Source organism: Cygnus olor, chromosome 17, assembly GCF_009769625.2.
Source record: "Cygnus olor isolate bCygOlo1 chromosome 17, bCygOlo1.pri.v2, whole genome shotgun sequence".
Taxonomy (NCBI): domain Eukaryota; kingdom Metazoa; phylum Chordata; class Aves; order Anseriformes; family Anatidae; genus Cygnus; species Cygnus olor.
The window spans coordinates 1,387,451-1,415,350 of NC_049185.1; the positions used below are offsets into that span (position 1 = coordinate 1,387,451).

Consider the following 27,900-nt stretch of genomic DNA (forward strand, 5'->3'; position numbering starts at 1 on the left):
GAGCCAAAATTGTGAGGGACTTAAGGCGGAGGGGTCTTCAGGTGGTATTGACAAGCAGTTCTGTATTTGGAGCTAGCCCAAAAGTTTTTCAAATCATGATCAGCGAAGGGAAGTGAAGGTACCCAGGCAGGAACCTCCCTCCAAAATTGGCCAAAGTTGTCAGGTACCTACCCTGAAGCGATCTGAGGAGATGCTCACAAACTAAATCTGTATGTGGAGGTAGCCACAAAGTTTTGGCAAACAAGATGAGCCAGAGGCAAGAGAAGCCTCTTGGCATGCACCTCCCTCCAAAGCTGGCCAATGTTCTCGGGTCCGTAGCCTGAAGGGGTCTGTGGACTGAATCCACAAGTGACTCTCTCTGGATGAGGCCCAAAAATTTCTCCAAGTATGCCTGGGAGGAGGAACGGGTAGCTACTGGGCATGCACATACTTCCCAATTTGGCCAAAGTTCAGGTAGATACCCCATACGGGTATGCTGCTTTTATCCAGAACTTGTGCAGGTGACAGAGAATTTTTCCTAAGTACAATGTGGTGGAGGCAAAGGTAGCTACCGGGCATGTAGCAACCTCCAAATTAGCCAAAATTCTCTGTTACCTAGCCTAGAGGGATCCGAGTTTAGGATCCACAAAGAAAAAATCTCTCTTGGAGGAAGCCAAATCTTTTTTTCTAGAAGCATGCCGAGGTGAGAAGGCAAGGGTAGCTACCAGGCATACACTTCCGTCTAAACTTGTCCAAAGTTGTGGTGTCCCTGCCCTGAAGGGCTTTGCAGCTGGTCCCCAGAGCTAAATGTGTCTCAGGCAGAATCCCCAACATTTGCAGAAGCTTCCCTGGAGGAGGCAATGGTAGCTAGCAGGCATGCAGCTCCCTCCAAAGTAGAGCCAAAATTGTGAGGGACTTAAGGCGGAGGGGTCTTCAGCTGGTATTGACAAGCTGTTCTGTATTTGGAGCTAGCCCAAAAGTTTTTCAAATCATGATCAGCGAAGGGAAGTGAAGGTACCCAGGCAGGAACCTCCCTCCAAAATTGGCCAAAGTTCTTGGGTACCAAGCCTGAAGGGGTCTGCGGACCGAATCCACAAGTCCCTCTCTCTCCGGAAGAGGCCCCAAAATTTCACCAAGTATGCCTGGGAGGAGGAACGGGTAGCTACTGGGCATGCACATACTTCCCAATTTGGCCAAAGTTCAGGTAGATACCCCATACGGGTATGCTGCTTTTCCAGAACTTCTGCAGGTAACAGAGAATTTTTCCTAAGTACAATGTGGTGGAGGCAAAGGTAGCTACCGGGCATGTAGCAACCTCCAAATTAGCCAAAATTCTCTGTTACCTAGCCTAGAGGGATCCAAGTTTAGGATCCACAACGAAAAAATCTCTCTTGGAGGAAGCCAAATCTTTTTTTCTAGAAGCATGCCGAGGTGAGAAGGCAAGGGTAGCTACCAGGCATACACTTCCGTCTAAACTTGTCCAAAGTTGTGGTGTCCCTGCCCTGAAGGGCTTTGCAGCTGGTCCCCAGAGCTAAATGTGTCTCAGGCAGAATCCCCAACATTAGCAGAAGCTTCCCTGGAGGAGGCAATGGTAGCTAGCAGGCATGCAGCTCCCTCCAAAGTAGAGCCAAAATTGTGAGGGACTTAAGGCGGAGGGGTCTTCCGGTGGTATTGACAAGCAGTTCTGTATTTGGAGCTAGCCCAAAAGTTTTTCAAATCATGATCAGCGAAGGGAAGTGAAGGTACCCAGGCAGGTACCTCCCTCCAAAATTGGCCAAAGTTGTCAGGTACCTACCCTGATGCGATCTGAGTAGAGAATCACAAACTAAATCTGTATGTGGAGGTAGCCACAAAGTTTTGGCAAACAAGATGAGCCAGAGGCAAGAGAAGCCTCTTGGCATGCACCTCCCTCCAAAGCTGGCCAATGTTCTCGGGTCCGTAGCCTGAAGGGGTCTGTGGACTGAATCCACAAGTGACTCTCTCTGGATGAGGCCCAAAAATTTCTCCAAGTATGCCTGGGAGGAGGAACGGGTAGCTACTGGGCATGCACGTACTTCCCAATTTGGCCAAAGTTCAGGTAGATACCCCATACGGGTATGCTGCTTTTATCCAGAACTTGTGCAGGTGACAGAGAATTTTTCCTAAGTACAATGTGGTGGAGGCAAAGGTAGCTACCGGGCATGTAGCAACCTCCAAATTAGCCAAAATTCTCTGTTACCTAGCCTAGAGGGATCCGAGTTTAGGATCCACAAAGAAAAAATCTCTCTTGGAGGAAGCCAAATCTTTTTTCTAGAAGCATGCCGAGGTGAGAAGGCAAGGGTAGCTACCAGGCATACACTTCCGTCTAAACTTGGCCAAAGTTGTGGTGTCCCTGCCCTGAAGGGCTTTGCAGCTGGTCCCCAGAGCTAAATCTGTCTCAGGCAAAATCCCCAACGTTTGCAGAAACTTCCCTGGAGGAGGCAATGGTAGCTAGCAGGCATGCAGCTCCCTCCAAAGTAGAGCCCAAATTGTGAGGGACTTAAGGCGGAGGGGTCTTCCGGTGGTATTGACAAGCGGTTCTGTATTTGGAGCTAGCCCAAAAGTTTTTCAAATCATGATCAGCGAAGGGAAGTGAAGGTACCCAGGCAGGTACCTCCCTCCAAAATTGGCCAAAGTTGTCAGGTACCTACCCTGAAGCGATCTGAGGAGATGCTCACAAACTAAATCTGTATGTGGAGGTAGCCACAAAGTTTTGGCAAACAAGACGAGCCAGAGGCAAGAGAAGCCTCTTGGCATGCACCTCCCTCCAAAGCTGGCCAATGTTCTCGGGTCCGTAGCCTGAAGGGGTCTGTGGACTGAATCCACAAGTGACTCTCTCTGGATGAGGCCCAAAAATTTCTCCAAGTATGCCTGGGAGGAGGAACGGGTAGCTACTGGGCATGCACATACTTCCCAATTTGGCCAAAGTTCAGGTAGATACCCCATACGGGTATGCTGCTTTTATCCAGAACTTGTGCAGGTGACAGAGAATTTTTCCTAAGTACAATGTGCTGGAGGCAAAGGTAGCTACCGGGCATGTAGCAACCTCCAAATTAGCCAAAACTCTCTGTTACCTAGCCTAGAGGGATCCGAGTTTAGGATCCACAACGAAAAAATCTCTCTTGGAGGAAGCCAAATCTTTTTTTCTAGAAGCATGCCGAGGTGAGAAGGCAAGGGTAGCTACCAGGCATACACTTCCGTCTAAACTTGTCCAAAGTTGTGGTGTCCCTGCCCTGAAGGGCTTTGCAGCTGGTCCCCAGAGCTAAATCTGTCTCAGGCAGAATCCCCAACATTAGCAGAAGCTTCCCTGGAGGAGGCAATGGTAGCTAGCAGGCATGCAGCTCCCTCCAAAGTAGAGCCAAAATTGTGAGGGACTTAAGGCGGAGGGGTCTTCAGGTGGTATTGACAAGCGGTTCTGTATTTGGAGCTAGCCCAAAAGTTTTTCAAATCATGATCAGCGAAGGGAAGTGAAGGTACCCAGGCAGGAACCTCCCTCCAAAATTGGCCAAAGTTCTTGGGTACCAAGCCTGAAGGGGTCTGCGGACCGAATGCACAAGTCCCTCTCTCTCCGGAAGAGGCCCCAAAATTTCACCAAGTATGCCTGGGAGGAGGATCGGGTAGCTACTGGGCATGCACGTACTTCCCAATTTGGCCAAAGTTCAGGTAGATACCCCATATGGGTATGCTGCTTTTATCCAGAACTTGTGCAGGTGACAGAGAATTTTTCCGAAGTACAATGTGGTGGAGGCAAAGGTAGCTACCGGGCATGTAGCAACCTCCAAATTAGCCAAAATTCTCTGTTACCTAGCCTAGAGGGATCCAAGTTTAGGATCCACAACGAAAAAATCTCTCTTGGAGGAAGCCAAATCTTTTTTCTAGAAGCATGCCGAGGTGAGAAGGCAAGGGTAGCTACCAGGCATACACTTCCGTCTAAACTTGTCCAAAGTTGTGGTGTCCCTGCCCTGAAGGGCTTTGCAGCTGGTCCCCAGAGCTAAATGTGTCTCAGGCAGAATCCCCAACATTAGCAGAAGCTTCCCTGGAGGAGGCAATGGTAGCTAGCAGGCATGCAGCTCCCTCCAAAGTAGAGCCAAAATTGTGAGGGACTTAAGGCGGAGGGGTCTTCAGGTGGTATTGACAAGCGGTTCTGTATTTGGAGCTAGCCCAAAAGTTTTTCAAATCATGATCAGCGAAGGGAAGTGAAGGTACCCAGGCAGGAACCTCCCTCCAAAATTGGCCAAAGTTCTTGGGTACCAAGCCTGAAGGGGTCTGCGGACCGAATGCACAAGTCCCTCTCTCTCCGGAAGAGGCCCCAAAATTTCACCAAGTATGCCTGGGAGGAGGATCGGGTAGCTACTGGGCATGCACGTACTTCCCAATTTGGCCAAAGTTCAGGTAGATACCCCATACGGGTATGCTGCTTTTATCCAGAACTTGTGCAGGTGACAGAGAATTTTTCCTAAGTACAATGTGGTGGAGGCAAAGGTAGCTACCGGGCATGTAGCAACCTCCAAATTAGCCAAAATTCTCTGTTACCTAGCCTAGAGGGATCCAAGTTTAGGATCCACAACGAAAAAATCTCTCTTGGAGGAAGCCAAATCTTTTTTCTAGAAGCATGCCGAGGTGAGAAGGCAAGGGTAGCTACCAGGCATACACTTCCGTCTAAACTTGTCCAAAGTTGTGGTGTCCCTGCCCTGAAGGGCTTTGCAGCTGGTCCCCAGAGCTAAATCTGTCTCAGGCAGAATCCCCAACATTAGCAGAAGCTTCCCTGGAGGAGGCAATGGTAGCTAGCAGGCATGCAGCTCCCTCCAAAGTAGAGCCAAAATTGTGAGGGACTTAAGGCGGAGGGGTCTTCAGGTGGTATTGACAAGCGGTTCTGTATTTGGAGCTAGCCCAAAAGTTTTTCAAATCATGATCAGCGAAGGGAAGTGAAGGTACCCAGGCAGGAACCTCCCTCCAAAATTGGCCAAAGTTCTTGGGTACCAAGCCTGAAGGGGTCTGCGGACCGAATGCACAAGTCCCTCTCTCTCCGGAAGAGGCCCCAAAATTTCACCAAGTATGCCTGGGAGGAGGATCGGGTAGCTACTGGGCATGCACGTACTTCCCAATTTGGCCAAAGTTCAGGTAGATACCCCATACGGGTATGCTGCTTTTATCCAGAACTTGTGCAGGTGACAGAGAATTTTTCCTAAGTACAATGTGGTGGAGGCAAAGGTAGCTACCGGGCATGTAGCAACCTCCAAATTAGCCAAAATTCTCTGTTACCTAGCCTAGAGGGATCCAAGTTTAGGATCCACAACGAAAAAATCTCTCTTGGAGGAAGCCAAATCTTTTTTCTAGAAGCATGCCGAGGTGAGAAGGCAAGGGTAGCTACCAGGCATACACTTCCGTCTAAACTTGTCCAAAGTTGTGGTGTCCCTGCCCTGAAGGGCTTTGCAGCTGGTCCCCAGAGCTAAATCTGTCTCAGGCAGAATCCCCAACATTAGCAGAAGCTTCCCTGGAGGAGGCAATGGTAGCTAGCAGGCATGCAGCTCCCTCCAAAGTAGAGCCAAATTGTGAGGGACTTAAGGCGGAGGGGTCTTCAGGTGGTATTGACAAGCGGTTCTGTATTTGGAGCTAGCCCAAAAGTTTTTCAAATCATGATCAGCGAAGGGAAGTGAAGGTACCCAGGCAGGAACCTCCCTCCAAAATTGGCCAAAGTTCTTGGGTACCAAGCCTGAAGGGGTCTGCGGACCGAATCCACAAGTCCCTCTCTCTCCGGAAGAGGCCCCAAAAGTTCACCAAGTATGCCTGGGAGGAGGAACGGGTAGCTACTGGGCATGCACGTACTTCCCAATTTGGCCAAAGTTCAGGTAGATACCCGATATGGGTATGCTGCTTTTATCCAGAACTTGTGCAGGTGACAGAGAATTTTTCCTAAGTACAATGTGGTGGAGGCAAAGGTAGCTACCGGGCATGTAGCAACCTCCAAATTAGCCAAAATTCTCTGTTACCTAGCCTAGAGGGATCCAAGTTTAGGATCCACAACGAAAAAATCTCTCTTGGAGGAAGCCAAATCTTTTTTCTAGAAGCATGCCGAGGTGAGAAGGCAAGGGTAGCTACCAGGCATACACTTCCGTCTAAACTTGTCCAAAGTTGTGGTGTCCCTGCCCTGAAGGGCTTTGCAGCTGGTCCCCAGAGCTAAATCTGTCTCAGGCAGAATCCCCAACATTAGCAGAAGCTTCCCTGGAGGAGGCAATGGTAGCTAGCAGGCATGCAGCTCCCTCCAAAGTAGAGCCAAAATTGTGAGGGACTTAACGCGGAGGGGTCTTCCGGTGGTATTGACAAGCAGTTCTGTATTTGGAGCTAGCCCAAAAGTTTTTCAAATCATGATCAGCGAAGGGAAGTGAAGGTACCCAGGCAGGAACCTCCCTCCAAAATTGGCCAAAGTTGTCATGTACCTACCCTGAAGTGATCTGAGCAGAGGATCCCAAACGAAATCTGTATGTGGAGGTAGCCACAAAATTTTGGCAAACAAGATCAGCCAGCTGTGTGGCATCCAGGGCAGTATTCATAGCACAGGCAGTTTGTCTGTGGTCTTGGACAGTAGCTACATGTGTCTTTATGGTGTCTGGGAGGCCACAGATAAGGGGGAGTTAACCTTGCCAGTTGAATCAGGGCTGGCTTTGGGGATCTCCGTAAGAGATCCTTCTGCATCGCTTGTATGCAGGCTGGTTTTTGAACAGATGCATCCAAATCGGAGAACCCTGAGGTCTTCATGACAAGGGATTCTCCTCTTTCTTGTGGGTCTATTCCACTGACCCGATAGGCAGCTAAAATGAATCTGTGCCACTAACCCAAAAGGCAGTTAACACATTTCTAAACGTATAAATGCTATCGCAGGTATTCCTCACCAAAGTGAAGGTGAAGGTGCAGAGCTTACCAAGGAGGTGTCCCTGTCTTGGTGGAGAAGGAGCACAGAACATCGACTGCCTCTTCTAGGTTTTCAATTATTTCTTCTCCCCTCCCCCCCCCTCGCCAGCTCTCCCTTTTTTCCTCACTCGAAGGTTTTCCTATCATGAATTTTTTCACCACTACCTGCTAACACTTTTATATCCTAAGCTTATCTGTCCCTGGCTGCGCGGGGCTTGGACTGGCGTACGCTTCGCTGGGTTAGAAACTGGCTGGATAGCCGGGCCCAGAGAGTTGTGGTGAATGGAGTCAAATCTGGTTGGAGGCTGGTCACAAGTGGTGTCCCCCAGGGCTCGGTACTGGGGCTGGTCCTCTTTAATATCTTTATCGATGATCTGGATGAGGGCGTCCAGTGCACCCTCAGTAAGTTTGCAGATGACACCAAGCTAAGTGCGTGTGTCGATCTGCTCGAGGGCAGGAAGGCTCTGCAGGAGGATCTGGATAGGCTGGAGCGATGGGCTGAGGTCAACTGCATGAAGTTCAACAAGGCCAAGTGCCGGGTCCTGCACCTGGGGCGCAACAACCCCAAGCAGCGCTACAGGCTGGGAGATGAGTGGTTGGAAAGCTGCCTGGCCGAGAAGGACCTGGGAGTATTGGTTGATAGCCGGCTGAATATGAGCCAGCAGTGTGCTCAGGTGGCCAAGAAGGCCAACAGCATCCTGGCCTGTATAAGAAGCAGTGTGGCCAGCAGGTCTAGGGAAGTGATTGTCCCCCTGTACTCGGCTCTGGTGAGGCCGCACCTTGAGTACTGTGTTCAGTTTTGGGCCCCTCGCTACAGGAAGGACATGGACGTGCTCGAGCGAGTCCAGAGAAGGGCGACCAAGCTGGTGAGGGGTCTGGAGAACAAGTCTTACGAGGAGCGGCTGAGGGAGCTGGGTTTGTTCAGCCTGGAGAAGAGGAGGCTCAGGGGCGACCTTATCGCTCTCTACAGTTACCTTAAAGGAGGCTGTAGTGAGGTGGGGGTTGGTCTGTTCTCCCACGTGCCTGGTGACAGGACGAGGGGGAATGGGCGAAAGTTGCGACAGGGGAGTTTTAGGTTGGATGTTAGGAAGTACTTCTTTACCGAAAGGGTTATTAAGTATTGGAACGGGCTGCCCAGGGAGGTGGTGGAGTGACCATCCCTGGAGGTCTTTAAAAGACGTTTAGATGTAGAGCTTAGCGATATGGTTTAGTGGAGTGCTTAGTGTTAGGTCGGAGGTTGGACTCGATGATCTTGAGGTCTCTTCCAACCTAGAAATCTGTGTCTGTGTGTCTGTGCCTGTGTCTGTCCCACCCTAGGATGACAATGAGCATAATTTGGGCAAAAAGTTGAGTATTATAGTCTTCTATGTTTAGCATGTACTTCCTTAATGTCATTATCTTATTAAGAGTTAACTTTAATGTTCATTTTATAAAGAATGAAGAAAAAGGTTTCACTTTGGGCACCGCAGACTTCAAGATTCTGTTCTGATGCCCAAAGAGGATTTGGCACACCGTGGGTATGCTGCTTTTGTTCAGAACTAAGGCATGTAGGCCAAACTTTTCCAGTGTGCTCCAGGCAGCTGGCAGGACACCGTGGGGCAGGACAGCCCAGCCGTGAGCTCGAGAGAGCTGGGCCATGGACGTCATGGATGTGGAGCTTCTCAAGGGCACAGGTATGGTGGAACCAAAAGACAGTGTTCATCTCCAGGGGAAAGAGTGAGAAGTCCGCCCTGTGGCACTTGGGGACTCATGGACTCGCACATGTACCACCTCGCTCAGGACCAAGCATGGGGACCCAGCTCGTTGGGAAGCCAAGGACAGGGACCGTGAGCACATGGCAACCCTGTGCTGTCAGGGGCAGTGCATATTGTGACCCACAGTGGTGCTAGGCAACCGCCATGTCCCACTGCAGGGCTGACAGGCACAGCCTCAGTCCCCCTCAAGCCAGAGCTGGCCCCAGCCCAGCCCTGTGGCTCCCAACAGGGTCCTGGGGCACCAGTGCAGGTGGGTTCGAGCTGGATGGTCTTTAAGGACCCTTCCAACCCCAGCCATTGTAGGATTCTATGAGGGAGGCAGTGCACAGGGAAAATGGGGTGGGGTGCTGATGTCTGAAAAAAGCAAAGAAACAGCAAAACTAAGAGGAGGATTCAAAGTAACAAAAGTGGTAGGATTGAAGGAAAGACCAAAGAAAGAAAAGGTCATAATGAAAAGAAACAACCAAACAAAACAAAATCAAACAAAAACTGTCTATTCCATTGTTGCAGGGTTGGGAACGTACACCGATGGACACAAAGGAACTAGAGCAACAGCCTTGGAGGAGTTTGAGGCAGCAACCCGAGGGTTCAGCTCTGTTCAGAGAATGCCAAAAGGAAGGGCTCAATGAAATGCTTGGAAAGAGCCTTAAGGGGCAAACAGAACCAGACGTCAACAACTGGAGAAAAACCTGGGGAAGCTCCGTGCAATTTGAGCTAATCCGTGAGAGCTACAGGACATGCAGACACAGGCAGGTAACAAAAAAGCAGACGGGTATGCTGCTTTTGTCCAGAACTTGTGCAGGTGACAGAGAATTTGTCCTAAGTACAATGTGGTGGAGGCAAAGGTAGCTACCGGGCATGTAGCAACCTCCAAATTAGCCAAAATTCTCTGTTACCTAGCCTAGAGGGATCCAAGTTTAGGATCGACAACGAAAAAATCTCTCTTGGAGGAAGCCAAATCTTTTTTTCTAGAAGCATGCCAAGGTGAGAAGGCAAGGGTAGCTACCAGGCATACACTTCCGTCTAAACTTGTCCAAAGTTGTGGTGTCCCTGCCCTGAAGGGCTTTGCAGCCGGTCCCCAGAGCTAAATGTGTCTCAGGCAGAATCCCCAACGTTTGCAGAAGCTTCCCTGGAGGAGGCAATGGTAGCTAGCAGGCATGCAGCTCCCTCCAAAGTAGAGCCAAAATTGTGAGGGACTTAACGCGGAGGGGTCTTCAGGTGGTGTTGACAAGCAGTTCTGTATTTGGAGCTAGCCCAAAAGATTTTCAAATCATGATCAGCGAAGGGAAGTGAAGGTACCCAGGCAGGTACCTCCCTCCAAAATTGGCCAAAGTTGTCAGGTACCTACCCTGAAGCGATCTGAGGAGATGCTCACAAACGAAATCTGTATGTGGAGGTAGCCACAAAGTTTTGGCAAACAAGATGAGCCAGAGGCAAGAGAAGCCTCTTGGCATGCACCTCCCTCCAAAGCTGGCCAATGTTCTCAGGTCCGTAGCCTGAACGGGTCTGTGGACTGACTCCACAAGTGACTCTCTCTGGATGAGGCCCAAAAATTTCTCCAAGTATGCCTGGGAGGAGGAACGGGTAGCTACTGGGCATGCACATACTTCCCAATTTGGCCAAAGTTCAGGTAGATACCCCATACGGGTATGCTGCTTTTATCCAGATCTTCAGCAGGTAACAGAGAATTTTTCCTAAGTACAATGTGGTGGAGGCAAAGGTAGCTACCGGGCATGTAGCAACCTCCAAATTAGCCAAAACTCTCTGTTACCTAGCCTAGAGGGATCCGAGTTTAGGATCCACAAAGAAAAAATCTCTCTTGGAGGAAGCCAAATCTTTTTTTCTAGAAGCATGCCGAGGTGAGAAGGCAAGGGTAGCTACCAGGCATACACTTCCGTCTAAACTTGTCCAAAGTTGTGGTGTCCCTGCCCTGAAGGGCTTTGCAGCTGGTCCCCAGAGCTAAATGTGTCTCAGGCAGAATCCCCAACATTTGCAGAAGCTTCCCTGGAGGAGGCAATGGTAGCTAGCAGGCATGCAGCTCCCTCCAAAGTAGAGCCCAAATTGTGAGGGACTTAAGGCGGAGGGGTCTTCAGGTGGTATTGACAAGCGGTTCTGTATTTGGAGCTAGCCCAAAAGTTTTTCAAATCATGATCAGCGAAGGGAAGTGAAGGTACCCAGGCAGGAACCTCCCTCCAAAATTGGCCAAAGTTCTTGGGTACCAAGCCTGAAGGGGTCTGCGGACCGAATGCACAAGTCCCTCTCTCTCCGGAAGAGGCCCCAAAATTTCACCAAGTATGCCTGGGAGGAGGAACGGGTAGCTACTGGGCATGCACATACTTCCCAATTTGGCCAAAGTTCGGGTAGATACCCCATACGGGTATGCTGCTTTTCCATAACTTCTGCAGGTAACAGAGAATTTTTCCTAAGTACAATGTGGTGGAGGCAAAGGTAGCTACCGGGCATGTAGCAACCTCCAAATTAGCCAAAATTCTCTGTTACCTAGCCTAGAGGGATCCAAGTTTAGGATCCACAACGAAAAAATCTCTCTTGGAGGAAGCCAAATCTTTTTTCTAGAAGCATGCCGAGGTGAGAAGGCAAGGGTAGCTACCAGGCATACACTTCCGTCTAAACTTGTCCAAAGTTGTGGTGTCCCTGCCCTGAAGGGCTTTGCAGCTGGTCCCCAGAGCTAAATCTGTCTCAGGCAGAATCCCCAACATTAGCAGAAGCTTCCCTGGAGGAGGCAATGGTAGCTAGCAGGCATGCAGCTCCCTCCAAAGTAGAGCCAAAATTGTGAGGGACTTAAGGCGGAGGGGTCTTCAGGTGGTATTGACAAGCGGTTCTGTATTTGGAGCTAGCCCAAAAGTTTTTCAAATCATGATCAGCGAAGGGAAGTGAAGGTACCCAGGCAGGAACCTCCCTCCAAAATTGGCCAAAGTTCTTGGGTACCAAGCCTGAAGGGGTCTGCGGACCGAATGCACAAGTCCCTCTCTCTCCGGAAGAGGCCCCAAAATTTCACCAAGTATGCCTGGGAGGAGGATCGGGTAGCTACTGGGCATGCACATACTTCCCAATTTGGCCAAAGTTCAGGTAGATACCCCATATGGGTATGCTGCTTTTATCCAGAACTTGTGCAGGTGACAGAGAATTTTTCCTAAGTACAATGTGGTGGAGGCAAAGGTAGCTACCGGGCATGTAGCAACCTCCAAATTAGCCAAAATTCTCTGTTACCTAGCCTAGAGGGATCCAAGTTTAGGATCCACAACGAAAAAATCTCTCTTGGAGGAAGCCAAATCTTTTTTCTAGAAGCATGCCGAGGTGAGAAGGCAAGGGTAGCTACCAGGCATACACTTCCGTCTAAACTTGTCCAAAGTTGTGGTGTCCCTGCCCTGAAGGGCTTTGCAGCTGGTCCCCAGAGCTAAATCTGTCTCAGGCAGAATCCCCAACATTAGCAGAAGCTTCCCTGGAGGAGGCAATGGTAGCTAGCAGGCATGCAGCTCCCTCCAAAGTAGAGCCAAAATTGTGAGGGACTTAAGGCGGAGGGGTCTTCAGGTGGTATTGACAAGCGGTTCTGTATTTGGAGCTAGCCCAAAAGTTTTTCAAATCATGATCAGCGAAGGGAAGTGAAGGTACCCAGGCAGGAACCTCCCTCCAAAATTGGCCAAAGTTCTTGGGTACCAAGCCTGAAGGGGTCTGCGGACCGAATGCACAAGTCCCTCTCTCTCCGGAAGAGGCCCCAAAATTTCACCAAGTATGCCTGGGAGGAGGAACGGGTAGCTACTGGGCATGCACGTACTTCCCAATTTGGCCAAAGTTCAGGTAGATACCCGATATGGGTATGCTGCTTTTATCCAGAACTTGTGCAGGTGACAGAGAATTTTTCCTAAGTACAATGTGGTGGAGGCAAAGGTAGCTACCGGGCATGTAGCAACCTCCAAATTAGCCAAAATTCTCTGTTACCTAGCCTAGAGGGATCCAAGTTTAGGATCCACAACGAAAAAATCTCTCTTGGAGGAAGCCAAATCTTTTTTCTAGAAGCATGCCGAGGTGAGAAGGCAAGGGTAGCTACCAGGCATACACTTCCGTCTAAACTTGTCCAAAGTTGTGGTGTCCCTGCCCTGAAGGGCTTTGCAGCTGGTCCCCAGAGCTAAATCTGTCTCAGGCAGAATCCCCAACATTTGCAGAAGCTTCCCTGGAGGAGGCAATGGTAGCTAGCAGGCATGCAGCTCCCTCCAAAGTAGAGCCAAAATTGTGAGGGACTTAACGCGGAGGGGTCTTCCGGTGGTATTGACAAGCAGTTCTGTATTTGGAGCTAGCCCAAAAGTTTTTCAAATCATGATCAGCGAAGGGAAGTGAAGGTACCCAGGCAGGTACCTCCCTCCAAAATTGGCCAAAGTTGTCAGGTACCTACCCTGAAGCGATCTGAGCAGAGGATCACAAACGAAATCTGTATGCGGAGGTAGCCACAAAGTTTTGGCAAACAAGATGAGCCAGAGGCAAGAGAAGCCTCTTGGCATGCACCTCCCTCCAAAGCTGGCCAATGTTCTCGGGTCCGTAGCCTGAAGGGGTCTGTGGACTGAATCCACAAGTGACTCTCTCTGGATGAGGCCCAAAAATTTCTCCAAGTATGCCTGGGAGGAGGATCGGGTAGCTACTGGGCATGCACGTACTTCCCAATTTGGCCAAAGTTCAGGTAGATACCCCATACGGGTATGCTGCTTTTATCCATAACTTCTGCAGGTGACAGAGAATTTTTCCTAAGTACAATGTGGTGGAGGCAAAGGTAGCTACCGGGCATGTAGCAACCTCCAAATTAGCCAAAATTCTCTGTTACCTAGCCTAGAGGGATCCGAGTTTAGGATCCACAAAGAAAAAATCTCTCTTGGAGGAAGCCAAATCTTTTTTCTAGAAGCATGCCGAGGTGAGAAGGCAAGGGTAGCTACCAGGCATACACTTCCGTCTAAACTTGGCCAAAGTTGTGGTGTCCCTGCCCTGAAGGGCTTTGCAGCTGGTCCCCAGAGCTAAATCTGTCTCAGGCAAAATCCCCAACGTTTGCAGAAACTTCCCTGGAGGAGGCAATGGTAGCTAGCAGGCATGCAGCTCCCTCCAAAGTAGAGCCAAAATTGTGAGGGACCTAACGCGGAGGGGTCTTCAGGTGGTATTGACAAGCTGTTGTGTATTGGGAGCTGGGTCAAAAGTTTTTCAAATCATGATCAGCGAAGGGAAGTGAAGGTACCCAGGCAGGAACCTCCCTCCAAAATTGGCCAAAGTTCTTGGGTACCTACCCTGAAGTGATCTGAGCAGAGGATCCCAAACGAAATCTGTATGTGGAGGTAGCCACAAAGTTTTGGCAAACAAGATCAGCCAGCTGTGTGGCATCCAGGGCAGTATTCATAGCACAGGCAGTTTGTCTGTGGTCTTGGACAGTAGCTACATGTGTCTTTATGGTGTCTGGGAGGCCACAGATAAGGGGGAGTTAACCTTGCCAGTTGAATCAGGGCTGGCTTTGGGGATCTCCGTAAGAGATCCTTCTGCATCGCTTGTATGCAGGCTGGTTTTTGAACAGATGCATCCAAATCGGAGAACCCTGAGGTCTTCATGACAAGGGATTCTCCTCTTTCTTGTGGGTCTATTCCACTGACCCGATAGGCAGCTAAAATGAATCTGTGCCACTAACCCAAAAGGCAGTTAACACATTTCTAAACGTATAAATGCTATCGCAGGTATTCCTCACCAAAGTGAAGGTGAAGGTGCAGAGCTTACCAAGGAGGTGTCCCTGTCTTGGTGGAGAAGGAGCACAGAACATCGACTGCCTCTTCTAGGTTTTCAATTATTTCTTCTCCCCTCCCCCCCCCTCCCCAGCTCTCCCTTTTTTCCTCACTCTAAGGTTTTCCTATCATGAATTTTTTCACCACTACCTGCTAACACTTTTATATCCTAAGCTTATCTGTCCGTGGCTGCGCGGGGCTTGGACTGGCGTACGCTTCGCTGGGTTAGAAACTGGCTGGATAGCCGGGCCCAGAGAGTTGTGGTGAATGGAGTCAAATCTGGTTGGAGGCTGGTCACAAGTGGTGTCCCCCAGGGCTCGGTACTGGGGCTGGTCCTCTTTAATATCTTTATCGATGATCTGGATGAGGGCGTCCAGTGCACCCTCAGTAAGTTTGCAGATGACACCAAGCTAAGTGCGTGTGTCGATCTGCTCGAGGGCAGGAAGGCTCTGCAGGAGGATCTGGATAGGCTGGAGCGATGGGCTGAGGTCAACTGCATGAAGTTCAACAAGGCCAAGTGCCGGGTCCTGCACCTGGGGCGCAACAACCCCAAGCAGCGCTACAGGCTGGGAGATGAGTGGTTGGAAAGCTGCCTGGCCGAGAAGGACCTGGGAGTATTGGTTGATAGCCGGCTGAATATGAGCCAGCAGTGTGCTCAGGTGGCCAAGAAGGCCAACAGCATCCTGGCCTGTATAAGAAGCAGTGTGGCCAGCAGGTCTAGGGAAGTGATTGTCCCCCTGTACTCGGCTCTGGTGAGGCCGCACCTTGAGTACTGTGTTCAGTTTTGGGCCCCTCGCTACAGGAAGGACATGGACGTGCTCGAGCGAGTCCAGAGAAGGGCGACCAAGCTGGTGAGGGGTCTGGAGAACAAGTCTTACGAGGAGCGGCTGAGGGAGCTGGGTTTGTTCAGCCTGGAGAAGAGGAGGCTCAGGGGCGACCTTATCGCTCTCTACAGTTACCTTAAAGGAGGCTGTAGTGAGGTGGGGGTTGGTCTGTTCTCCCACGTGCCTGGTGACAGGACGAGGGGGAATGGGCGAAAGTTGCGACAGGGGAGTTTTAGGTTGGATGTTAGGAAGTACTTCTTTACCGAAAGGGTTATTAAGTATTGGAACGGGCTGCCCAGGGAGGTGGTGGAGTGACCATCCCTGGAGGTCTTTAAAAGACGTTTAGATGTAGAGCTTAGCGATATGGTTTAGTGGAGTGCTTAGTGTTAGGTCGGAGGTTGGACTCGATGATCTTGAGGTCTCTTCCAACCTAGAAATCTGTGTCTGTGTGTCTGTGCCTGTGTCTGTCCCACCCTAGGATGACAATGAGCATAATTTGGGCAAAAAGTTGAGTATTATAGTCTTCTATGTTTAGCATGTACTTCCTTAATGTCATTATCTTATTAAGAGTTAACTTTAATGTTCATTTTATAAAGAATGAAGAAAAAGGTTTCACTTTGGGCACCGCAGACTTCAAGATTCTGTTCTGATGCCCAAAGAGGATTTGGCACACCGTGGGTATGCTGCTTTTGTTCAGAACTAAGGCATGTAGGCCAAACTTTTCCAGTGTGCTCCAGGCAGCTGGCAGGACACCGTGGGGCAGGACAGCCCAGCCGTGAGCTCGAGAGAGCTGGGCCATGGACGTCATGGATGTGGAGCTTCTCAAGGGCACAGGTATGGTGGAACCAAAAGACAGTGTTCATCTCCAGGGGAAAGAGTGAGAAGTCCGCCCTGTGGCACTTGGGGACTCATGGACTCGCACATGTACCACCTCGCTCAGGACCAAGCATGGGGACCCAGCTCGTTGGGAAGCCAAGGACAGGGACCGTGAGCACATGGCAACCCTGTGCTGTCAGGGGCAGTGCATATTGTGACCCACAGTGGTGCTAGGCAACCGCCATGTCCCAGTGCAGGGCTGACAGGCACAGCCTCAGTCCCCCTCAAGCCAGAGCTGGCCCCAGCCCAGCCCTGTGGCTCCCAACAGGGTCCTGGGGCACCAGTGCAGGTGGGTTCGAGCTGGATGGTCTTTAAGGTCCCTTCCAACCCCAGCCATTGTAGGATTCTGTGAGGGAGGCAGTGCACAGGGAAAAAGGGGTGGGGTGCTGATGTCTGAAAAAAGCAAAGAAACAACAAAACTAAGAGGAGGATTCAAAGTAACAAAAGTGGTAGGATTGAAGGAAGGACCAAAGAAAGGAAAGGTGATAATGAAAAGAAACAACCAAACAAAACAAAATCAAACAAAAACTGTCTATTCCATTGTTGCAGGGTTGGGAACGTACACCGATGGACACAAAGGAACTAGAGCAACAGCCTTGGAGGAGTTTGAGGCAGCAACCCGAGGGTTCAGCTCTGTTCAGAGAATGCCAAAAGGAAGGGCTCAATGAAATGCTTGGAAAGAGCCTTAAGGGGCAAACAGAACCAGACGTCAACAACTGGAGAAAAACCTGGGGAAGCTCCGTGCAATTTGAGCTAATCCGTGAGAGCTACAGGACATGCAGACACAGGCAGGTAACAAAACAGCAGACGGGTATGCTGCTTTTATCCAGAACTTGTGCAGGTGACAGAGAATTTTTCCTAAGTACAATGTGGTGGAGGCAAAGGTAGCTACCGGGCATGTAGCAACCTCCAAATTAGCCAAAATTCTCTGTTACCTAGCCTAGAGGGATCCGAGTTTAGGATCCACAACGAAAAAATCTCTCTTGGAGGAAGCCAAATCTTTTTTTCTAGAAGCATGCCAAGGTGAGAAGGCAAGGGTAGCTACCAGGCATACACTTCCGTCTCAACTTGTCCAAAGTTGTGGTGTCCCTGCCCTGAAGGGCTTTGCAGCTGGTCCCCAGAGCTAAATGTGTCTCAGGCAGAATCCCCAACGTTTGCAGAAGCTTCCCTGGAGGAGGCAATGGTAGCTAGCAGGCATGCAGCTCCCTCCAAAGTAGAGCCAAAATTGTGAGGGACTTAACGCGGAGGGGTCTTCAGGTGGTGTTGACAAGCAGTTCTGTATTTGGAGCTAGCCCAAAAGATTTTCAAATCATGATCAGCGAAGGGAAGTGAAGGTACCCAGGCAGGTACCTCCCTCCAAAATTGTCCAAAGTTGTCAGGTACCTACCCTGAAGCGATCTGAGGAGATGCTCACAAACGAAATCTGTATGCGGAAGTAGCCACAAAGTTTTGGAAAACAAGATGAACCAGAGGCAAGAGAAGCCTCTTGGCATGCACCTCCCTCCAAAGCTGGCCAAAGTTCTCAGGTCCGTAGCCTGAACGGGTCTGTGGACTGACTCCACAAGTGACTCTCTCTGGATGAGGCCCAAAAATTTCTCCAAGTATGCCTGGGAGGAGGAACGGGTAGCTACTAGGCATGCACATACTTCCCAATTTGGCCAAAGTTCAGGTAGATACCCCATACGGGTATGCTGCTTTTATCCAGATCTTCAGCAGGTAACAGAGAATTTTTCCTAAGTACAATGTGCTGGAGGCAAAGGTAGCTACCGGGCATGTAGCAACCTCCAAATTAGCCAAAACTCTCTGTTACCTAGCCTAGAGGGATCCGAGTTTAGGATCCACAACGAAAAAATCTCTCTTGGAGGAAGCCAAATCTTTTTTCTAGAAGCATGCCGAGGTGAGAAGGCAAGGGTAGCTACCAGGCATACACTTCCGTCTAAACTTGTCCAAAGTTGTGGTGTCCCTGCCCTGAAGGGCTTTGCAGCTGGTCCCCAGAGCTAAGTGTGTCTCAGGCAGAATCCCCAACATTAGCAGAAGCTTCCCTGGAGGAGGCACTGGTAGCTAGCAGGCATGCAGCTCCCTCCAAAGTAGAGCCGAAATTGTGAGGGACTTAATGCGGAGGGGTCTTCAGGTGGTATTGACAAGCAGTTCTGTATTTGGAGCTAGCCCAAAAGTTTTTCAAATCATGATCAGCGAAGGGAAGTGAAGGTACCCAGGCAGGAACCTCCCTCCAAAATTGGCCAAAGTTGTCAGGTACCTACCCTGAAGCGATCTGAGGAGATGCTCACAAACGAAATCTGTATGTGGAGGTAGCCACAAAGTTTTGGCAAACAAGATGAGCCAGAGGCAAGAGAAGCCTCTTGGCATGCACCTCCCTCCAAAGCTGGCCAATGTTCTCGGGTCCGTAGCCTGAAGGGGTCTGTGGACTGAATCCACAAGTGACTCTCTCTGGATGAGGCCCAAAAATTTCTCCAAGTATGCCTGGGAGGAGGAACGGGTAGCTACTGGGCATGCACATACTTCCCAATTTGGCCAAAGTTCAGGTAGATACCCCATACGGGTATGCTGCTTTTCCAGAACTTGTGCAGGTGACAGAGAATTTTTCCTAAGTACAATGTGCTGGAGGCAAAGGTAGCTACCGGGCATGTAGCAACCTCCAAATTAGCCAAAATTCTCTGTTACCTAGCCTAGAGGGATCCGAGTTTAGGATCCACAAAGAAAAAATCTCTCTTGGAGGAAGCCAAATCTTTTTTTCTAGAAGCATGCCGAGGTGAGAAGGCAAGGGTAGCTACCAGGCATACACTTCCGTCTAAACTTGTCCAAAGTTGTGGTGTCCCTGCCCTGAAGGGCTTTGCAGCTGGTCCCCAGAGCTAAATGTGTCTCAGGCAGAATCCCCAACATTTGCAGAAGCTTCCCTGGAGGAGGCAATGGTAGCTAGCAGGCATGCAGCTCCCTCCAAAGTAGAGCCAAAATTGTGAGGGACTTAAGGCGGAGGGGTCTTCAGCTGGTATTGACAAGCTGTTCTGTATTTGGAGCTAGCCCAAAAGTTTTTCAAATCATGATCAGCGAAGGGAAGTGAAGGTACCCAGGCAGGAACCTCCCTCCAAAATTGGCCAAAGTTCTTGGGTACCAAGCCTGAAGGGGTCTGCGGACCGAATGCACAAGTCCCTCTCTCTCCGGAAGAGGCCCCAAAATTTCACCAAGTATGCCTGGGAGGAGGAACGGGTAGCTACTGGGCATGCACATACTTCCCAATTTGGCCAAAGTTCGGGTATATACCCCATACGGGTATGCTGCTTTTCCATAACTTCTGCAGGTGACAGAGAATTTTTCCTAAGTACAATGTGGTGGAGGCAAAGGTAGCTACCGGGCATGTAGCAACCTCCAAATTAGCCAAAATTCTCTGTTACCTAGCCTAGAGGGATCCAAGTTTAGGATCCACAACGAAAAAATCTCTCTTGGAGGAAGCCAAATCTTTTTTTCTAGAAGCATGCCGAGGTGAGAAGGCAAGGGTAGCTACCAGGCATACACTTCCGTCTAAACTTGTCCAAAGTTGTGGTGTCCCTGCCCTGAAGGGCTTTGCAGCTGGTCCCCAGAGCTAAATGTGTCTCAGGCAGAATCCCCAACATTAGCAGAAGCTTCCCTGGAGGAGGCAATGGTAGCTAGCAGGCATGCAGCTCCCTCCAAAGTAGAGCCAAAATTGTGAGGGACTTAAGGCGGAGGGGTCTTCCGGTGGTATTGACAAGCGGTTCTGTATTTGGAGCTAGCCCAAAAGTTTTTCAAATCATGATCAGCGAAGGGAAGTGAAGGTACCCAGGCAGGTACCTCCCTCCAAAATTGGCCAAAGTTGTCAGGTACCTACCCTGATGCGATCTGAGTAGAGAATCACAAACGAAATCTGTATGTGGAGGTAGCCACAAAGTTTTGGCAAACAAGATGAGCCAGAGGCAAGAGAAGCCTCTTGGCATGCACCTCCCTCCAAAGCTGGCCAATGTTCTCGGGTCCGTAGCCTGAAGGGGTCTGTGGACTGAATCCACAAGTGACTCTCTCTGGATGAGGCCCAAAAATTTCTCCAAGTATGCCTGGGAGGAGGAACGGGTAGCTACTGGGCATGCACGTACTTCCCAATTTGGCCAAAGTTCAGGTAGATACCCCATACGGGTATGCTGCTTTTATCCAGAACTTGTGCAGGTGACAGAGAATTTTTCCTAAGTACAATGTGGTGGAGGCAAAGGTAGCTACCGGGCATGTAGCAACCTCCAAATTAGCCAAAATTCTCTGTTACCTAGCCTAGAGGGATCCGAGTTTAGGATCCACAAAGAAAAAATCTCTCTTGGAGGAAGCCAAATCTTTTTTCTAGAAGCATGCCGAGGTGAGAAGGCAAGGGTAGCTACCAGGCATACACTTCCGTCTCAACTTGTCCAAAGTTGTGGTGTCCCTGCCCTGAAGGGCTTTGCAGCTGGTCCCCAGAGCTAAATCTGTCTCAGGCAAAATCCCCAACGTTTGCAGAAACTTCCCTGGAGGAGGCAATGGTAGCTAGCAGGCATGCAGCTCCCTCCAAAGTAGAGCCCAAATTGTGAGGGACTTAAGGCGGAGGGGTCTTCCGGTGGTATTGACAAGCGGTTCTGTATTTGGAGCTAGCCCAAAAGTTTTTCAAATCATGATCAGCGAAGGGAAGTGAAGGTACCCAGGCAGGTACCTCCCTCCAAAATTGGCCAAAGTTGTCAGGTACCTACCCTGAAGCGATCTGAGGAGATGCTCACAAACGAAATCTGTATGTGGAGGTAGCCACAAAGTTTTGGCAAACAAGACGAGCCAGAGGCAAGAGAAGCCTCTTGGCATGCACCTCCCTCCAAAGCTGGCCAATGTTCTCGGGTCCGTAGCCTGAAGGGGTCTGTGGACTGAATCCACAAGTGACTCTCTCTGGATGAGGCCCAAAAATTTCTCCAAGTATGCCTGGGAGGAGGAACGGGTAGCTACTGGGCATGCACATACTTCCCAATTTGGCCAAAGTTCAGGTAGATACCCCATACGGGTATGCTGCTTTTCCAGAACTTGTGCAGGTGACAGAGAATTTTTCCTAAGTACAATGTGCTGGAGGCAAAGGTAGCTACCGGGCATGTAGCAACCTCCAAATTAGCCAAAACTCTCTGTTACCTAGCCTAGAGGGATCCGAGTTTAGGATCCACAAAGAAAAAATCTCTCTTGGAGGAAGCCAAATCTTTTTTCTAGAAGCATGCCGAGGTGAGAAGGCAAGGGTAGCTACCAGGCATACACTTCCGTCTAAACTTGTCCAAAGTTGTGGTGTCCCTGCCCTGAAGGGCTTTGCAGCTGGTCCCCAGAGCTAAATGTGTCTCAGGCAGAATCCCCAACGTTTGCAGAAGCTTCCCTGGAGGAGGCAATGGTAGCTAGCAGGCATGCAGCTCCCTCCAAAGTAGAGCCAAAATTGTGAGGGACTTAAGGCGGAGGGGTCTTCAGGTGGTATTGACAAGCAGTTCTGTATTTGGAGCTAGCCCAAAAGTTTTTCAAATCATGATCAGCGAAGGGAAGTGAAGGTACCCAGGCAGGTACCTCCCTCCAAAATTGGCCAAAGTTGTCAGGTACCTACCCTGATGCGATCTGAGTAGAGAATCACAAACGAAATCTGTATGTGGAGGTAGCCACAAAGTTTTGGCAAACAAGATGAGCCAGAGGCAAGAGAAGCCTCTTGGCATGCACCTCCCTCCAAAGCTGGCCAATGTTCTCGGGTCCGTAGCCTGAAGGGGTCTGTGGACTGAATCCACAAGTGACTCTCTCTGGATGAGGCCCAAAAATTTCTCCAAGTATGCCTGGGAGGAGGAACGGGTAGCTACTGGGCATGCACGTACTTCCCAATTTGGCCAAAGTTCAGGTAGATACCCCATACGGGTATGCTGCTTTTATCCAGAACTTGTGCAGGTGACAGAGAATTTTTCCTAAGTACAATGTGGTGGAGGCAAAGGTAGCTACCGGGCATGTAGCAACCTCCAAATTAGCCAAAATTCTCTGTTACCTAGCCTAGAGGGATGCGAGTTTAGGATCCACAAAGAAAAAATCTCTCTTGGAGGAAGCCAAATCTTTTTTCTAGAAGCATGCCGAGGTGAGAAGGCAAGGGTAGCTACCAGGCATACACTTCCGTCTAAACTTGTCCAAAGTTGTGGTGTCCCTGCCCTGAAGGGCTTTGCAGCTGGTCCCCAGAGCTAAGTGTGTCTCAGGCAGAATCCCCAACATTAGCAGAAGCTTCCCTGGAGGAGGCAATGGTAGCTAGCAGGCATGCAGCTCCCTCCAAAGTAGAGCCCAAATTGTGAGGGACTTAAGGCGGAGGGGTCTTCCGGTGGTATTGACAAGCGGTTCTGTATTTGGAGCTAGCCCAAAAGTTTTTCAAATCATGATCAGCGAAGGGAAGTGATGGTACCCAGGCAGGAACCTCCCTCCAAAATTGGCCAAAGTTGTCAGGTAGCTACCCTGAAGCGATCTGAGTAGAGGATCACAAACGAAATCTGTATGCGGAGGTAGCCACTAAGTTTTGGCAAACAAGATGAGCCAGAGGCAAGAGAAGCCTCTTGGCATGCACCTCCCTCCAAAGCTGGCCAATGTTCTCGGGTCCATAGCCTGAAGGGGTCTGTGGACTGAATCCACAAGTGATTCTCTCTGGATGAGGCCCAAAAATTTCTCCAAGTATGCCTGGGAGGAGGAACGGGTAGCTACTGGGCATGCACATGCTTCCCAATTTGGCCAAAGTTCTGGTAGATACCCCATATGGGTATGCTGCTTTTATCCAGAACTTGTGCAGGTGACAGAGAATTTTTCCTAAGTACAATGTGGTGGAGGCAAAGGTAGCTACCGGGCATGTAGCAACCTCCAAATTAGCCAAAACTCTCTGTTACCTAGCCTAGAGGGATCCGAGTTTAGGATCCACAAAGAAAAAATCTCTCTTGGTGGAAGCGAAATCTTTTTTCTAGAAGCATGCCGAGGTGAGAAGGCAAGGGTAGCTACCAGGCATACACTTCCGTCTAAACTTGTCCAAAGTTGTGGTGTCCCTGCCCTGAAGGGCTTTGCAGCTGGTCCCCAGAGCTAAGTGTGTCTCAGGCAGAATCCCCAACATTAGCAGAAGCTTCCCTGGAGGAGGCAATGGTAGCTAGCAGGCATGCAGCTCCCTCCAAAGTAGAGCCAAAATTGTGAGGGACTTAAGGCGGAGGGGTCTTCAGGTGGTATTGACAAGCAGTTCTGTATTTGGAGCTAGCCCAAAAGTTTTTCAAATCATGATCAGCGAAGGGAAGTGAAGGTACCCAGGCAGGAACCTCCCTCCAAAATTGGCCAAAGTTCTTGGATACCAAGCCTGAAGGGGTCTGCGGACCGAATCCACAAGTCCCTCTCTCTCTGGAAGAGGCCCCAAAATTTCACCAAGTATGCCTGGGAGGAGGAACGGGTAGCTACTGGGCATGCACGTACTTCCCAATTTGGCCAAAGTTCAGGTAGATACCCCTTACGGGTATGCTGCTTTTATCCCGAACTTGTGCAGGTGACAGAGAATTTTTCCTAAGTACAATGCGGTGGAGGCAAAGGTAGCTACCGGGCATGTAGCAACCTCCAAATTAGCCAAAATTCTCTGTTACCTAGCCTAGAGGGATCCAAGTTTAGGATCCACAACGAAAAAATCTCTCTTGGAGGAAGCCAAATCTTTTTTCTAGAAGCATGCCGAGGTGAGAAGGCAAGGGTAGCTACCAGGCATACACTTCCGTCTAAACTTGTCCAAAGTTGTGGTGTCCCTGCCCTGAAGGGCTTTGCAGCTGGTCCCCAGAGCTAAATGTGTCTCAGGCAGAATCCCCAACATTAACAGAAGCTTCCCTGGAGGAGGCAATGGTAGCTAGCAGGCATGCAGCTCCCTCCAAAGTAGAGCCCAAATTGTGAGGGACTTAAGGCGGAGGGGTCTTCCGGTGGTATTGACAAGCAGTTCTGTATTTGGAGCTAGCCCAAAAGTTTTTCAAATCATGATCAGCGAAGGGAAGTGAAGGTACCCAGGCAGGAACCTCCCTCCAAAATTGGCCAAAGTTGTCAGGTACCTACCCTGATGCGATCTGAGTAGAGAATCACAAACGAAATCTGTATGTGGAGGTAGCCACAAAGTTTTGGCAAACAAGACGAGCCAGAGGCAAGAGAAGTCTCTTGGCATGCACCTTCCTCCAAAGCTGGCCAATGTTCTCGGGTCCGTAGCCTGAAGGGGTCTGTGGACTGAATCCACAAGTGACTCTCTCTGGATGAGGCCCAAAAATTTCTCCAAGTATGCCTGGGAGGAGGATCGGGTAGCTACTGGGCATGCACGTACTTCCCAATTTGGCCAAAGTTCTGGTAGATACCCCATACGGGTATGCTGCTTTTATCCAGAACTTGTGCAGGTGACAGAGAATTTTTCCTAAGTACAATGCGGTGGAGGCAAAGGTAGCTACCGGGCATGTAGCAACCTCCAAATTAGCCAAAATTCTCTGTTACCTAGCCTAGAGGGATCCAAGTTTAGGATCCACAACGAAAAAATCTCTCTTGGAGGAAGCCAAATCTTTTTTCTAGAAGCATGCCGAGGTGAGAAGGCAAGGGTAGCTACCAGGCATACACTTCCGTCTAAACTTGTCCAAAGTTGTGGTGTCCCTGCCCTGAAGGGCTTTGCAGCTGGTCCCCAGAGCTAAGTGTGTCTCAGGCAGAATCCCCAACATTAGCAGAAGCTTCCCTGGAGGAGGCAATGGTAGCTAGCAGGCATGCAGCTCCCTCCAAAGTAGAGCCCAAATTGTGAGGGACCTAACGCGGAGGGGTCTTCAGGTGGTATTGACAAGCGGTTCTGTATTTGGAGCTAGCCCAAAAGTTTTTCAAATCATGATCAGCGAAGGGAAGTGAAGGTACCCAGGCAGGTACCTCCCTCCAAAATTGGCCAAAGTTGTCAGGTACCTACCCTGATGCGATCTGAGTAGAGAATCACAAACGAAATCTGTATGCGGAGGTAGCCACAAAGTTTTGGCAAACAAGACGAGCCAGAGGCAAGAGAAGCCTCTTGGCATGCACCTTCCTCCAAAGCTGGCCAATGTTCTCGGGTCCGTAGCCTGAAGGGGTCTGTGGACTGAATCCACAAGTCCCTCTCTCTCTGGATGAGGCCCCAAAACTTTCTCCAAGTATGCCTGGGAGGAGGAACGGGTAGCTACTGGGCATGCACGTACTTCCCAATTTGGCCAAAGTTCAGGTAGATACCCCTTACGGGTATGCTGCTTTTATCCAGAACTTGTGCAGGTGACAGAGAATTTTTCCTAAGTACAATGCGGTGGAGGCAAAGGTAGCTACCGGGCATGTAGCAACCTCCAAATTAGCCAAAATTCTCTGTTACCTAGCCTAGAGGGATCCAAGTTTAGGATCCACAACGAAAAAATCTCTCTTGGAGGAAGCCAAATCTTTTTTTCTAGAAGCATGCCGAGGTGAGAAGGCAAGGGTAGCTACCAGGCATACACTTCCGTCTAAACTTGTCCAAAGTTGTGGTGTCCCTGCCCTGAAGGGCTTTGCAGCTGGTCCCCAGAGCTAAGTGTGTCTCAGGCAGAATCCCCAACATTAGCAGAAGCTTCCCTGGAGGAGGCAATGGTAGCTAGCAGGCATGCAGCTCCCTCCAAAGTAGAGCCCAAATTGTGAGGGACCTAACGCGGAGGGGTCTTCAGGTGGTATTGACAAGCAGTTCTGTATTTGGAGCTAGCCCAAAAGTTTTTCAAATCATGATCAGCGAAGGGAAGTGAAGGTACCCAGGCAGGTACCTCCCTCCAAAATTGGCCAAAGTTGTCAGGTACCTACCCTGATGCGATCTGAGTAGAGAATCACAAACGAAATCTGTATGTGGAGGTAGCCACAAAGTTTTGGCAAACAAGACGAGCCAGAGGCAAGAGAAGTCTCTTGGCATGCACCTTCCTCCAAAGCTGGCCAATGTTCTCGGGTCCGTAGCCTGAAGGGGTCTGTGGACTGAATCCACAAGTGACTCTCTCTGGATGAGGCCCAAAAATTTCTCCAAGTATGCCTGGGAGGAGGAACGGGTAGCTACTGGGCATGCACGTACTTCCCAATTTGGCCAAAGTTCTGGTAGATACCCCATACGGGTATGCTGCTTTTATCCAGAACTTGTGCAGGTGACGGAGAATTTTTCCTAAGTACAATGTGGTGGAGGCAAAGGTAGCTACCGGGCATGTAGCAACCTCCAAATTAGCCAAAATTCTCTGTTACCTAGCCTAGAGGGATCCGAGTTTAGGATCCACAAAGAAAAAATCTCTCTTGGAGGAAGCCAAATCTTTGTTCTAGAAGCATGCCGAGGTGAGAAGGCAAGGGTAGCTACCAGGCATACACTTCCGTCTCAACTTGTCCAAAGTTGTGGTGTCCCTGCCCTGAAGGGCTTTGCAGCTGGTCCCCAGAGCTAAGTGTGTCTCAGGCAGAATCCCCAACATTAGCAGAAGCTTCCCTGGAGGAGGCAATGGTAGCTAGCAGGCATGCAGCTCCCTCCAAAGTAGAGCCAAAATTGTGAGGGACTTAAGGCGGAGGGGTCTTCAGGTGGTATTGACAAGCAGTTCTGTATTTGGAGCTAGCCCAAAAGTTTTTCAAATCATGATCAGCGAAGGGAAGTGAAGGTACCCAGGCAGGAACCTCCCTCCAAAATTGGCCAAAGTTCTTGGATACCAAGCCTGAAGGGGTCTGCGGACCGAATCCACAAGTCCCTCTCTCTCTGGAAGAGGCCCCAAAATTTCACCAAGTATGCCTGGGAGGAGGAACGGGTAGCTACTGGGCATGCACGTACTTCCCAATTTGGCCAAAGTTCAGGTAGATACCCCATATGGGTATGCTGCTTTTATCCATAACTTGTGCAGGTGACAGAGAATTTTTCCTAAGTACAATGTGGTGGAGGCAAAGGTAGCTACCGGGCATGTAGCAACCTCCAAATTAGCCAAAATTCTCTGTTACCTAGCCTAGAGGGATCCAAGTTTAGGATCCACAAAGAAAAAATCTCTCTTGGAGGAAGCCAAATCTTTTTTTCTAGAAGCATGCCGAGGTGAGAAGGCAAGGGTAGCTACCAGGCATACACTTCCGTCTAAACTTGTCCAAAGTTGTGGTGTCCCTGCCCTGAAGGGCTTTGCAGCTGGTCCCCAGAGCTAAGTGTGTCTCAGGCAGAATCCCCAACATTAGCAGAAGCTTCCCTGGAGGAGGCAATGGTAGCTAGCAGGCATGCAGCTCCCTCCAAAGTAGAGCCCAAATTGTGAGGGACCTAACGCGGAGGGGTCTTCCGGTGGTATTGACAAGCAGTTCTGTATTTGGAGCTAGCCCAAAAGTTTTTCAAATCATGATCAGCGAAGGGAAGTGAAGGTACCCAGGCAGGAACCTCCCTCCAAAATTGGCCAAAGTTGTCAGGTACCTACCCTGATGCGATCTGAGTAGAGAATCACAAACGAAATCTGTATGTGGAGGTAGCCACAAAGTTTTGGCAAACAAGACGAGCCAGAGGCAAGAGAAGCCTCTTGGCATGCACCTTCCTCCAAAGCTGGCCAATGTTCTCGGGTCCGTAGCCTGAAGGGGTCTGTGGACTGCATCCACAAGTGACTCTCTCTGGATGAGGCCCAAAAATTTCTCCAAGTATGCCTGGGAGGAGGAACGGGTAGCTACTGGGCATGCACGTACTTCCCAATTTGGCCAAAGTTCAGGTAGATACCCCATACGGGTATGCTGCTTTTATCCAGAACTTGTGCAGGTGAC

The 27,900-nt window shown here is 50.0% G+C and overlaps 1 protein-coding gene and 2 long non-coding RNA genes across 11 annotated transcripts in view; all 3 read left to right on the top strand.

Annotated features, from left to right (window-relative positions):
- Positions 1-16,713, top strand: part of LOC121079571 (trichohyalin-like) — a 36,445-nt gene extending 19,732 nt beyond the window's left edge. For 4 of the 9 annotated variants that reach the window (XM_040577075.1, XM_040577074.1, XM_040577070.1 and 1 more), the window contains 2 exons: positions 9,171-9,413; positions 16,675-16,713. Coding sequence is in view for 6 of the 9 variants with exons in the window: in XM_040577070.1 (XP_040433004.1) it covers positions 9,171-9,207 (37 nt within the window). In the remaining 3 variants the exon portion in view is untranslated. Of the gene's footprint in view, positions 1-6,876; positions 6,972-9,170; positions 9,414-14,380; positions 14,476-16,674 lie in introns of all 9 variants that reach the window. The other 5 variants (XM_040577071.1, XM_040577069.1, XM_040577068.1 and 2 more) reach the window with 4 other exon arrangements.
- Positions 10,207-13,602, top strand: LOC121079579. Its single transcript, XR_005825093.1, has 2 exons — positions 10,207-11,020; positions 13,351-13,602. It is a non-coding gene; the product is annotated as an uncharacterized LOC121079579 (long non-coding RNA).
- A 1,872-nt stretch (positions 16,714-18,585) lies between the features above and the next one.
- On the top strand, positions 18,586-20,521 carry LOC121079580. The gene is made up of 2 exons (XR_005825094.1): positions 18,586-19,396; positions 20,270-20,521. It is a non-coding gene; the product is annotated as an uncharacterized LOC121079580 (long non-coding RNA).
- The last annotated feature ends 7,379 nt before the right edge of the window (positions 20,522-27,900 follow it).